Source organism: Sylvia atricapilla, chromosome 7 (genome assembly GCF_009819655.1).
Source record: "Sylvia atricapilla isolate bSylAtr1 chromosome 7, bSylAtr1.pri, whole genome shotgun sequence".
NCBI lineage: Eukaryota > Metazoa > Chordata > Aves > Passeriformes > Sylviidae > Sylvia > Sylvia atricapilla.
In genome coordinates, this window is record NC_089146.1 from 22,741,362 (window position 1) to 22,753,917 (window position 12,556).

Here is a 12,556-nt window from a genome sequence, read left to right on the forward strand (position 1 = left end):
CGGAGCTGGCCCGGGCGGCGTTGTGCCGCCTGCGTCCCCTGCTGGGACCGGCTTTGCGGGGCTGATGCGCGGCTGGCCAGACGTGGAGGGTCGGAGCCGCCCACCCCTTCCCATGGTCCCGCCCCAGCTGTTCCAGCTGCCTGCACTTGGGACCGGGAGAAGGAAGCGCCGGGCTGTAGCCAAGATCCTTCTCCGATCACATGATGATGATTGCCACGTCGGACTTCGTCCCCCGTCCCGGGCCTGCCGGGCACCCGGCGACGATGGCGCTGACGGCCCTCGCCCTGCTGCTGGCAGCGAGGCTCCTGCACACGCAGGTTAGCAAACAAGGGTGGAAAGTCGGGGAGAAGTGCACAGGACTGAGCTGTGAAGGAGCCGGTGGGACGCCTCTGGAATCTGTCTTCCCGATCCGCCTCCCTGCTCGTCATGCTATATAGGTCCGTCCTGCAGCAGCCCATGTCCCGCCACAATGTCCCCGCTTGCATTCCCAGCTCCTTCCCTGGCCTCGCAGCACCCACCCCACCAGCAACTCTCCCCGCAAATGCCACCAGCTCAGCTGCCGAGTGTTCGATTAGCGGGGAGGCTCAGCTCCTGCTCTCCCAGAAGGACTTGGGGGAAGGGCTCCTCCAAGAACCAGCCCCATCAGTGTCTGTCCCAGGAAGCACAGGAGAGGGTGGTTGGGTTCGGGGAGGCTCTGCAGCCCTCCAGCTCTGCCCCTTTCCTGCAGGCCTCCTCTTCGGCACGCTCCTTCCAGCTGGACTACGAACACAACTGCTTCCGCAAAGACGGTGTCCCTTTCCGCTACATCTCGGGCAGCATCCACTACGCCCGTGTCCCACGCCCTGCCTGGAGGGACCGGCTGCTCAAGATGTACATGAGCGGGCTCAACACTGTGCAGGTGTAAGCCATGGCAATAGCCCTGACAGTGCAGAGCCCACAGCCACCACGGGGTTTCTGGGATCAGTGGGAACAGAGACAAGGGTGTTTGTCTGACCACAGGGAGCAAGGACCAACACTTGCACTTGTCTGTGACTCTCCGGGTCACCCCTGCCAAGACACAAGCATGAGTGTGAGCTAGTTCCAGTCCAGTCTGAGTTGCCATACCCAGGCTGCAGGCCAACTCCCAGAAGCAGAGGGACCAACTGGTGGGATGGTTCCCTGTCATGCTGGGGTGTCCTTAGCCCCTGCATGCTGATCTCCCCTCTCACCCCAGCTACGTCCCCTGGAACTACCATGAGACACTGCCAGGAGTTTATGACTTCACTGGGAACCGGGATGTGGAAGCCTTCCTGGACCTGACAGCTGAGCTGGGACTTCTGGTGATCCTGCGGCCAGGGCCCTACATCTGTGCAGAGTGGGAGATGGTGAGCCCCAGCCGCCAGCCTGGCACAGAGGGGTGACAGGTGGTCTGGGAAGGGCACAGCAGTGTTCTTCCTTCTGGGTGTCACACTGACTCCAGTGCCATGCCTGCTGTGCTCAGGTTGCTGCCCCACAGGCCACATGCTCTGCTGGTGACAAGCACTAGCATTTCACTGGCCGATTTCAGCTCTGGGCAGGCCCAGAATGCTGAGCAGTTTCTCTGCCTCCTGCTCTGCCATGTATGTTTCTCCAGGGTGGCTTGCCTGCCTGGCTACTGTGGAAACCAGACATCAACCTGCGCACTTCCAACCTGGGTAAAGCTCAGCACAGGGCTCTGGCCACCATGTCCTTACAGCCTGGTGCCAGTCTTGGTATTGTCTCCACACACCTGCCAGCTCTGCCTGTGTGGTCTTTCCCATCATCTTCTCCATCCTTTGAGAGGCCCATAGTTTGAACTCCATCTCCACTTCCCCATCTTGCCTAACCTTGCCCCATCTGCTGTGTCTTCCTCCTGGCAGGCTGGCTGCAGGTGGCCTGGGGTGGATGCTGCAGCCAACTCCTGCCCTGCCTCTGTCCCTCCAGCCTACCTGGCAGCTGTGGACTCCTGGCTCCATATCCTGCTGCCCAAGATCAAGCCACGCCTCTACCAGCAGGGAGGGAACATAATCAGTGTACAGGTAAGGTGCTGTGAGGCCAAGCCCCGTGCCCCGCTCTGCGTCATCTTTGGATGTGACCCAAAAAGCCACTAGTATCCCCTACACAATGACCTTACCCAGCAAAGCTCAGATAAATAAATCCCTCCCAACTTCTGGACCTGGATCTAAATCCAATGGCTGGAAATCTGAGGTACTTGCCATCACCACAGCTGTGGTTTGAGAGACACTGACAGAGCTGGAGCCCGTGGTGGGACTGGAAGGTTATGCTCAGGACCCACCTGGGGGTTGTCAGGACATCTGATGATGTCCAGAGGAAAGCAGGGAGGTTGGTGCTCATCGCAGTGGGCAGTGGGACCTGTCTGCAGCCGTGCTATGTGTATACTGTGTACCAGTCCCTGCCCTACTTGCAGGTGGAGAATGAATATGGGAGCTACTATGCCTGTGACTATGGATACCTACGGCACCTGCTGAGCTCCTTTCGGGCGCTGCTGGGGAGTGAGGTGCTGCTCTTCACCACCGACAGCGCGCAGGCGAAGGAGCTGTGCTGTGGCACGCTGCAGGGGCTCTACGCCACCGTCGACTTTGGGCCAGGTATCCCTACTGAGGAGGAGGAGGAGAGAGAGAGAGGATGTGGGTCCCTTCTCTGTCCTGCTCAAACCTCGCTCTCACCACCTCCACAGGATCTAACGTGACAGAGGCATTTGGTGCCCAGCGCTGTGTGGAACCGAAGGGGCCCCTGGTGAGCTGGGCATGGGTGCTGTGGGGGGACTGACCTGTGTCGGCTTTGGGGAGGCAGAGGCTCCAGGCAGTGAGGCAAAGAGGGGTGCTGGGCCCAGGCTGCAGGTGACAGTCCCTTTCTCCTCTAGGTAAACTCTGAATACTATACAGGTTGGCTGGACTACTGGGGTGAGGCACATGCCAGCACCAGTGCTGCGTGGGTGGCCCAGGGGCTGGAGGATGTGCTGCAGCTGGGAGCCAGCATCAACATGCAAGTAGTCAGCTGGCAGAGGGCACAGCCACCAGGGGAGTGGGCATCACCTCTTCCCTTCATCCCACAGGGATCAGGCCAGCAGGGACTGTGGGTGCTGGAGGGAAGGGGCAGTGCCTGGTGAGCCCCTGCTGGGTCTCTGTGTTGTTGACCAGGCTCTCTGTGGTGTATCATAGGTACATGTTCCATGGAGGGACGAATTTTGCCTATTGGAGCGGTGAGTAGAGCCTTGCCCTAGGGAGGGAGGGGCACACTGCAGGGCTGGGGGGCCTTTCCTTGGCCATCCCTGAGAAGCCTGCTTCAGGCTCTTGTTCTGTGCTGCGGGGCAGGTTGACACAGTCAAGAGCCCTTGAACCCAAGCTTGTCTTCTCCTAGGAACTTTTGTGCCTATGCAGGGGCTCACAGTTCTTCGTCATGCCCCACCCCCCCCCCCCGCTATTGCACTGCAGCCAGCCTGGGGCTGGGTTCCATGCCCTGGGCTGTGCCAGAGCCCCTTCCTACAGCTCACATCACTTCCTTGGCCAGGTGCTGACTACAAGGACCAGTACAAACCAGTGACCACTAGCTATGACTATGATGCCCCCCTCTCAGAAGCAGGAGACCCCACTGAGAAGCTGTTTGCCATTCGCACAGTCATCAGCAAGGTAATGAACCTGGCAGGAATAAGGGACAGTACTGGGCTCGACTGCTTGTGTACCAGCAGGGCAAGGGACATCTACCTGCTTGCTATGGCAGGCAGCTGACAGTCTGCTGTTCAGTTCCAGCCCCTGCCAGAGGGCCCAATGCCACCTGCCACCCCCAAGTATGCCTATGGCTCGGTGGCCATGCGGAAGGTGAGCACCTACCCTGAAGGCTGTACTGCCCCAGCACGGCACTGCTCAACTGCCCAGCATCCATCCCTCTCTTTGCAGTATGCTGACCTCCTGGATGTCTTGGATGTGTTGTGCCCCTTTGGGCCCATCCAGAGCCAGTTCCCTCTCACCTTTGAGGCCCTAAAGCAGGTGAGAGGCTGGGTGTAGTGGTGGACACTTGAGGAGACGTTCATGTCTGCCTGGCCCTGGCTCTGGGGCAGAGGAGCAGAGCTCACTTCCAGCTCTATTTCCCTTCCTATGCCACTCCACTGTGTCCTGCAGGTCCATGGCTTTGTGGTGTACCACACACAGCTCCCCTGGGATGTCCCGGACCCAGCCACGCTGGGCGCTCCTCCCCACAGCATCTGTGACCGTGGCTATGTGATGCTGCAGAAGGTGAGACTATGGGAGGACACCAGTCCCTGGGACAGTGCTCCAGTGGGCTGTGCAACCTGATGGCAGTGGGGCTGTGCCATACCACGGTCTTGGGGACAGCCAGGGTGCCAAAAGCCATACTGAGCCTTTGTGGGGTGGCTCTTAGGCCCAAATTTTTCTCCCTTTTTGGGGGGCAGAGAGCAGCCCTGGCTCTGGTGGGGCTGGCAGCAGGATGCTATGTGCCTGCTGGCAGTGTTGGCGGTGGTGGGATCTGAACACGGGCCAGCAGCACTGACCTTGTGGCTTTAGGAGTACCAGGGAACGCTGGAGCGGGACGGGCAGACAACACTGAATGTAACAGGCAGGGCAGGGGACACCCTGGACATACTCCTAGAGAACATGGGCAGGATCAGCTTTGGAGCCAACACCAGTGACTTCAAGGTAAGGGGAGATGGCCCTGAGACTCCAGAGGGGATGACCTGGCAACCCATGTGAGCAAATACCCTCTACTGCTATCAGAGACAGAGACGAGCTTTGGCGGGGCCAAGCCCAGTCCTGCTCCCTGTTTCATCTCAAACCTGTCAGGATAGGGCTCAGAGACTAGCACCCCTTTCCCACTTATGCTGCCACAGCTGCCAGGGCCCTTGGCTCCTTAGAATGGATCCCATCCCACCTTCACTGCTGCAAGGAGGACATTCCCTGGGATTGCCAAGTGTCCTGACTGTGGCAGATACTGCTGCTTAATTTCCCCTCCTGTTTCATCTCAGGGCTTGCTGGGAAACCTCTCACTGAACTCCAGGCCTCTCAGCAACTGGCTGATCTATCCCCTGGCCATAGACACTGCAGTCCAACAGGGCTGGCCGCACACTGCCCTGCCAAAATCAAGCAGTAGGGGCAGAGTGGGGCCAGCCTTCTACACTGGGACCTTTGAGACACCTGGCATTGCCTGGGACACCTTTGTGAAGTTCCCAGGTTGGAGTAAGGTAAGGCAGTGGGAAATAATTGGGAAACAGGATAAGAGTGGACCAGGACACAGTTCAGTCCCATCTCCATCATCTTCCAGGGACTGCTGTGGATAAATGGCTTCAACTTGGGCCGGTACTGGACCCGCCGTGGGCCCCAGCAGACCCTCTTTGTGCCTGGCTCAGTGCTGCATGTTGGCCACCCCAACAACATCACAGTGCTGGAGCTGGAAGGGGCACCTCTCACTCCTGTCTTGCTCTTTCTTGACCGACCCCTTTACAACAGGACACTTGGCTACAGCACCATGGCCACAAAGTAAACACTGCTGGGCACTGGCCTTGCCTCTCACTGGGGCTGGGGAGATGGCAGGGGGTGATGAAGCACAAGGGCTAAGGAAAGTAGCACAGGTCCTGACACAGACCTGTACTCATGACACAGGGCCTGTGCTAATGAGTAATGGACCCAGGATGAGCTTGATTTGCATGTCAATGCCACACTCATCCCAAATAGTTCCAGTGACCATGCTGACTCCCCCCATAGCCAGGGGGTCAAGGCACTCCTTTATTGACAATGTAGGTGGAAGATGTAGTTGCTAACACGAAGGCTGAGATATTGATGGCAGCCAGGAGAGAAGAGATAAAAGCACAGCCTTGAGGTATGGCTGCAGGGTCTGTATGTGTCAAGATCTCTCCTTATACCTACAGACAGCAACTTATGAGGTAGCCATGAGAAAAGCTGGCAGCAGGACCCCTAGCTGGAGCCAGGCCACCAAACAGTCCCAGCCCCTCACACTAGCACAGGGATACCTCTCAGTTAATAACTTTGCCAGAGTCACCACCCAGAGCGATATTCATGCCCAGAGCCTTGCCAGAGGTGCCCTGGAGAGTGATATGGGCAGCTCAGTCCCTCTGACCATCACTTCTCCACAGGCAGTGCTCAGCCATGTCCCCACCACACTGGTCCTTGGCAGGTGGCAGCAGTCTCCAGCGTTAGGTGTGGCCAGCCTGGGCCCGGCGGTGGGTTTGCAGGCAGGCCGTGGAACAGAAGGAGAAGTCGAGGTAATGGAAAGGGATCCGGCCCAGCAGAGACTCTCCACACTGCCAGCAGCGGCTGAAGGAAAGAGCAGAGCTGGCCTTGAGCAAAGGGTACACTTGCAAAAGAGTTAGAAGAGGAAGGGATTCCCTGCCTGGACTGTGACAAGAGACATCAGCAGCATGAGGGAGCTGGGGCTCCTCTGGTCTCACAGGGCTGGTGTGCTCACCCAACAGCCTGGCCAGGGGGAGATGCCCTGTCAGAGCATGATGTGAGGTACTTTGTGGCAGAATGAACATGGAGACACTTGGCCCTATTAAGGTTTGAAAGCCCCTGCCCCAATAAGCATGTGAAGTGCTGGCTGCCAACCTGGTAGGGTGGCAAAGGAAAGTAAACAGGGACACAGGAGTAGCTGGGGCATTGGCTTGCTGTAGATCTGGCTGTAAGTGGATCAAGTCATTCTTAGCAAAATATTTCAGGAGAGCAGGGCAAGAAAAGGAGGAAACTTTTACACAAGCACTATTGGGAATTGAGTCCACAGGAATAGCTTTGGACTGAGAAATGAGAACTGGAGCAAGAAAGGCAGGGAACAGCTGTGCTGACATGGGAGAATTTGTCTTCAGAGCCATGCTGCAAGGATGGTTACCTGATGTTGGCAGGAGTCATGCCAGTGTCCTGCAGCTGTGCAGCCAACCTCCGCTCAGCAGCCAGGGCCCTCTGGGGAGCAGAAACAGCTCAGCCCCTGCATGCCCTGGGAGCTGCTGTGCCCACCACATCACCACTGCCCTGTCTGGGCTAGATCCCTTTCCCAATCCTCACCTTCTCCCTATCAGACAGGGCAGCAAACCGCTGCTTGTTTTCCTGCTCCTGCTCCCAACGCCGCTGCTCCTCTCGCTGTGCTTGCTCCCTTTGCTTCCGCTGGGCTTTGTATGCCCGCTTCTTCTCCAGCTTCTTGGCCTCCATCTCCTGTGTCAGGGGCCCTGGCACCTGAGGGCAGGCAGCATCTCCCACTGAGCCAGGGGCAATGGCACAACTGGGAAAGGAGAGCTTTTCTCTGCAGTCGCCTTGCCGGCGAGGGCAGAGGGCAGGCACCCACCTTGGCACGGCTGTAGTCGTACTTGTCTGGATGGTCCACCATGAACTTGCGGAAGGTGTTGCGGGTCAGTCTGTCAGCAGAGACACAGTATGGGGTCCTCTCCTGCCTGTCCCTGTGAGACAAGGGATACCAGATCACTCATACTGCCGTCTTACTGTCTGCATCCCACTGGGCTGTGAGCCCAGAGACTCCCCAGAGATGAGCAGTGTGTACTGCTGGCCACAGTATCACAGCCAAGAAGGGGAAAGTTCCTTATTCCTATACCAGAATCCTCCAAATCCTTCTTGCCTCTCAAAGCCCCTGCATGGGGCTTTTGTCCCATCCTGGCCCTTGGAACTGCCTACCAATAAATCTGGGTGCACTTTGAGGCACTGCCTACCTGCTGCCAGACCAAGCAGGCAAAGAGAAGGGTGGTTCAGCTCCTAGGCCTCCATTAAAAACCCCAGATATCTCGGGTCATAGAGAGCAATACTGTCTGTCCCAGGACAAGAGTGGCACCAATTTCCTGTGGCTAAGACGGGAGTGAGTCACTGGATTTTCACAGTCAGGGTTGTGAACCACTGGGTGCTCTGCAGCCATACCTGAGGGCAGGGTCTGCCCCTGCCTCCAGCAGCAGACACACAGCCTCAGCCTTGCCAGCCCGTGCTGCCACATGAAGTAGGGTGCAGCCACGCTCGTCCAGAGGCTGGTTCAGCAGAGACCTGGCCAAATCCAGAGATTCCCCATCCTGACTGTCCCCTGGCAGGGCCCCGTTCTCTGGCACACCCAGGAGATGCCGCAGTGTCTGCACATCCCCTGTCTTGCAGGCAGTGAACAGAGAATCACAGAGCTGCGTCTGAGGGTCTCCTGTGAAGGAAGAACAGGAGAGGAGTCTGATGGGCAGATTGGGCAGAGCAGCACTCTGGTCTGACTAGGGAGCACACACAATGCATCAGCTTGCTAGTTGGATTTGGGTACTGCAGGATCTCCAGCATCTTCAGAGTCTGTGCTATGGCATTGCTAGGCACTGTTGGCAGCAGCCAAGTCCCCTCCTTAAGTAAGACCCACTCCAACCCTCAAGACACCTGGCTTAGCTAGGTGCTGCCCAGCCCCCTTGAGTCCAAATACACAGCTCACTCAAAGGCACATGACTGTACTAAAGACTTCTCAGACTCAGCTGTTCTGGGCACCTTCATGACAATATGCTCTTACCCCACTGAAAAGGCACCTGTAAATGTAGCAGGCATCCAGCCAACGCAGCTCCCAACCCCACTTACCTCCACTGCTCCAGGGAAGCAACCCAGCCTTAGCCTCCCCCCGCAGCTCTGTCACTGGCACTGGCTCCAAGCCAGGCTGCTCACACTGATATCTAGTCTCTTCAGCACAAGGCCCTGCATAGGCAACACACAGTGAGGAAGAAGGTCAGGGTCAGCCTGCATCCCAGCCAAGGCCTTCCTACACTGCCCCTGCCAGTTCTTCCCCCTCACCTTTCTCCACCTTCTTGTCCCTCTTCTTCCTCCGTTTGCGGTTTCGCTTGGGCATCACTTCGAACTCCCGGAGGTGCAGGGTCTCCAGTGTCACTTCCACAGTCTCCAGTTCCCCTGTAGGGCTTTCTGCCGCCTCTTCCTCCTCCTCCTCTGGGGCTGAGGGGGGTGATAAGACTGGGGCTAAGGCCCCACACACAGAACTAATCACTTGGAGCTCTCAGCCAAGAACACCCTGTCTTTCTCCTGTCCAGCCACACTCTGAAGCTGAAAATCTGGCCCATGCCATAACATCAGATCCCTTCTGTTTGCTCAGAGTCATGTCTCCTTCCGTGGTTCAACTCACCCGTTGTGTCTTCCTGCAGGGGATCCACCTCTGCCTTCTGCTGCCTCTTCTGCCAGACCTTTCTGGGGGACCCAGTGATGTCCTCCAGTGGTGTGTCCTTCCCTGGGCAGCAAGGGTGCTCCCATCATTGCCTGGGGACAGGGAGCACCCCATGTCTCCAGGGACTGAGGGCTGAAGAGCTAGGACCTCCACCCCACAGGGTAGTGTCCCCTAATCCACAAGGGACCGTGTCACCCCACCTGCCCTGACCCACAGGCACAAGGGCTGGTCCAGCTCACCATACACCTGCAGGCTGGCCAGCGTGGCATGGACTCGCAGCACCTCTTGCAGTGTGGCCCTGCGGGTGCTGAGGGGGATGTGACAGATGCGAGGGTCCCCTCGGGACAGGGGTGGGTTCCTGCCACCGAAGAGCAGCACACGGTTGTGACGAGGGGCCCGGAGGAAGATGCGCTGAGCTTCATGCAGGTGCTCTGCCCAGGCTGCCAGGAGGTCCTGAATATCCTGGGGAGGAAGGAGAAGCATTATGGGATCCTGAGCACACTTTGTAGGTAAACGTAGCTCTGGAGTAGGACAGAATGGAGTAGCCTCAGTTGGGCTCTGGCCCTTTTCCAGGGCCCACCGCCCAGGCCATGCCCTCCAGCAGCAGTGTGGTACCACCTGTCAGAGGCAGCCAGGACCACTCTCCCAGCCAAGAGCCCAGCACTGTGATGTGGTGCATCCTCACCTTGAGCAGTGCAGCCTCGTTGTAGCGGCGCAGGGAGGCCCCAGCTGATCTGGGTGCTGACCCTGGGGTCTGGGCATCCCGCAGGCCCTGGGCTGTGCCCCGCCGTGCTCGCACCGTGTAGCGGTGAAAAGTCTTGTGTTCCTGCACCTGAAGGCTGCAGAGAGGGGCAGGCACGAGCAACAGAGCTTAGTGTGCGTGGCATTAACATGCAAAAGTAGCTTCAGCTGACTGTGCCCAGAGGGACAATCCCACTGTCCCCCTATACTCACCCTCGGAACACTGCTCCTGCGAAGTGCCCGCCACCCATCATCAGCACAACCCAGCATGTGCTTGCACTGAGGCTCTGCAGTGATGCTGTCAGCTCCACCGGCTCCTCAATGTCACCCTGATACAGAGACACCCTTGCTAGCACCCATGGCACTACCTCCTTACCTCTTACTGTCCCCCAGGACAGAGACCAGCCTCTCCGCTAGCACCAGAAGCAGGTTTCTGGGAGCACCCCAGAGCCAAGTAACAGGCCACCACATGTCTGGGGCTCTAACCTGGCACCAGAGTCCACCCTTCCTATCACAGGAGGTAGCAAGCTGTCAGAGAAACATCTACACCTCAGTGCCACCCACCTTTTCTGGAGTCCCTCTCCCAAAAGGCTGGGCTGTGACTTGCCTTCCCAGTGAGCAGCACGCAGCGGTACGCAGAGATGAGCTGGCCCTTCGCATTGCGGAGCAGCACCTTGTGGGAGCGGGGAATCTGGGGGCTCTGGGGAGTGTCACTGACAGAAGGCAGCAACTCGGACTCACTGCTCACATCAGAGCTATCCGAGTCGGATCCTGAGATGCTGGAAACATCACCTGCAAGGAAAAGAAAAGATGCAGTGAAACAAAGCAAAGACTAACGAACCTCCCCAAAACTCTGTAGGTGATTTCAAGGGCACTTGCAGAGTGCCCACAACCCCAGAAATGTTCTGTCAAATAACCCTACATATCACAAACAGGCTGTAACCTGGGGACATAGGGGCTCTGGATCCCCAGACATGCTTAGGCAGGGGCTCAGTTAAAACACCCCCTTCTCCCTATAACAAATCCTAACAGCTCAGGAGCAGTGCTGGACCCCACAGGGACAGAATAAAGGGACCCAGTGCTAGCAGAGGGCTTCATCCCTGTACAGAAGAGCCCCAGTGAGATTGCTGACAGCCCCTGGGTTCCAGTGCAGATAGTCCAACTCCTCACCTGTGCGGGTTTTCTCCTCAAACACTTCCGCAGGCAGTGTCCGGTGCCCCAGGAGTCGCTGCTTCAGGTTGAAGCGGTGCCAATCAAGACGGTAGTGCTCAGTCTGTGGAGCAAAGAAGTATGAGCTGGCGGCATATGGGTGGTCCATGAAAGCCATCACTACCAAAGGGCATGAGGTGACAGATCCCAAGGGCTAAAATGATGCTGGGCTCCTTCAGGAGTCCTGACTGAAAAATCACAGTACATTAAGGAGTTACCCATGAAACAGTTAACCTGAACAAGTACAGGCCTGTGCTGCACTTACCCTTTACTTCCAGTAAATGATACTTTTCATTGATAACATACAAAGTTTGAGTGCCAGATCCCAATAAATTGTGAGCAGTGGGCAAACAGCCATCACTGGGCTGCACCATGCTGGGGCTGAGCTTCCACAGCAGGATCCCACCAGCCATGTAAACCTCACTCCCACTTCACACTGCAAGCCCTGCTCACCTGCTCCTCCCGGCTCCCAAACACCTGTCCGCAGGTCAAGCAACACATCTTCTCTGGTACCTCGGTGACCCCATGGGCCTTTTCCTCACAGCTGGGTGCTCCAGGTTTCTCTGGAAGAACAAGGAAGGGCTGTGCACAGGCAGCCCTGCAGGCTGCACTGGAAGGAGTGGAGTCTCCTCGGTCCTTCCTCAGGAAGGAACCTGTGGTTGAAGGAGCTTCGGGAACCCAAAGGAACCTGTGGTTGAAGGAGCTTCGGGAACCTTGGGGTGATCACCAAAAAAAGCCCTTTACGCACCCACCAGGTAGTTCCCATGGCCCAGCTCCGGAGTTATCATGTAAGCTGAGTTAGGGAGAGAACACCAAATGTGTGGTGGTCACGAGCTTAGTCAAATAACTTCCCTCCCTCCGTTCCCGCGGAGCCCCACGCACCGTGGCTCACAGGTGCCAGCTCGGCAGCACCCGCATCCGCAGCAACTCCGGTGACAAGGGTCAGGCCGTGCAGGAGTTCAGGGTCCTGAGCGGCCTCAAACACGGACCTGCTCTCCGGCATCGCTACTGCTCCCAACCACGGGACAGTGTCTGAGTAATGAGCCCGTCGGGAACCACCCGCCAGTGACCGCCCCGACACCCGCGCCACCGGCCCACCGCTCTGCCCCCGTCTGAGCTCTCACTGCGTCCGGGACCCTCCTGCCGCCGCCACCGCGGGAATTCCCCACCGCGCCCGGAGATCGTGAGCGATCCCCCTTCTCCAAGCCGCTGCACCCCCATCACCGTCCCAGCTGCCGCCCCCCCATGACCCCCGAGACCGCTGCCCCGTGCCCGCCCCGCCGCTCACGGGCAGCCGCCGCCGCCCGGCCCGGAAACGCCGCTCGTCACATCCCGCGCGCCGCCGCGTGCCCGCCCCCCGCGCGCCCATTGGCCCTCCGCGTCCCACCCCCCGCTCACCATTGGGCGCCGTGCCCGCCACTCACGGGCGGGGCCGAGC

At 58.2% G+C, this 12,556-nt stretch overlaps 2 protein-coding genes across 2 annotated transcripts; one reads left to right on the forward strand and one right to left on the reverse strand.

The window, feature by feature from the left end:
- Positions 1-70: 70 nt before the first annotated feature.
- Positions 71-5,527, forward strand: GLB1L (galactosidase beta 1 like). The gene is made up of 16 exons (XM_066322931.1): positions 71-317; positions 728-900; positions 1,214-1,364; positions 1,613-1,673; positions 1,942-2,036; positions 2,426-2,606; positions 2,696-2,754; positions 2,882-3,003; positions 3,180-3,220; positions 3,529-3,647; positions 3,762-3,836; positions 3,915-4,004; positions 4,137-4,250; positions 4,539-4,670; positions 4,997-5,212; positions 5,293-5,527. Exons 1-16 carry the CDS (start codon positions 201-203, stop codon positions 5,509-5,511), a joined length of 1,965 nt encoding a protein of 654 aa, XP_066179028.1. The 5' UTR covers positions 71-200; the 3' UTR covers positions 5,512-5,527.
- A 175-nt stretch (positions 5,528-5,702) lies between these two features.
- ANKZF1 (ankyrin repeat and zinc finger peptidyl tRNA hydrolase 1) lies at positions 5,703-12,502 on the reverse strand. Its single transcript, XM_066322947.1, is given in 18 exon segments — positions 5,703-6,302; positions 6,871-6,941; positions 7,044-7,211; positions 7,321-7,432; positions 7,902-8,166; positions 8,577-8,690; positions 8,787-8,966; positions 9,130-9,231; positions 9,408-9,630; positions 9,854-10,007; positions 10,123-10,238; positions 10,517-10,701; positions 11,080-11,182; positions 11,572-11,681; positions 12,001-12,138; positions 12,141-12,201; positions 12,204-12,301; positions 12,304-12,502. Coding segments are annotated over 18 exon segments (2,505 nt in total). The 5' UTR covers positions 12,488-12,502; the 3' UTR covers positions 5,703-6,181.
- Positions 12,503-12,556: the final 54 nt, after the last annotated feature.

Bases quoted from the DNA above. Each gene is read 5' to 3' on its own strand.
- GLB1L (XM_066322931.1), top strand. From the start codon at position 201: ATGATGATGATTGCCACGTCGGACTTCGTCCCCCGTCCCGGGCCTGCC. The intron at 1,674-1,941 runs GTAAAGCTCAGC...CTGTCCCTCCAG, and splicing joins CCTGCGCACTTCCAACCTGG to CCTACCTGGCAGCTGTGGAC. The intron at 5,213-5,292 runs GTAAGGCAGTGG...ATCATCTTCCAG, and splicing joins AGTTCCCAGGTTGGAGTAAG to GGACTGCTGTGGATAAATGG.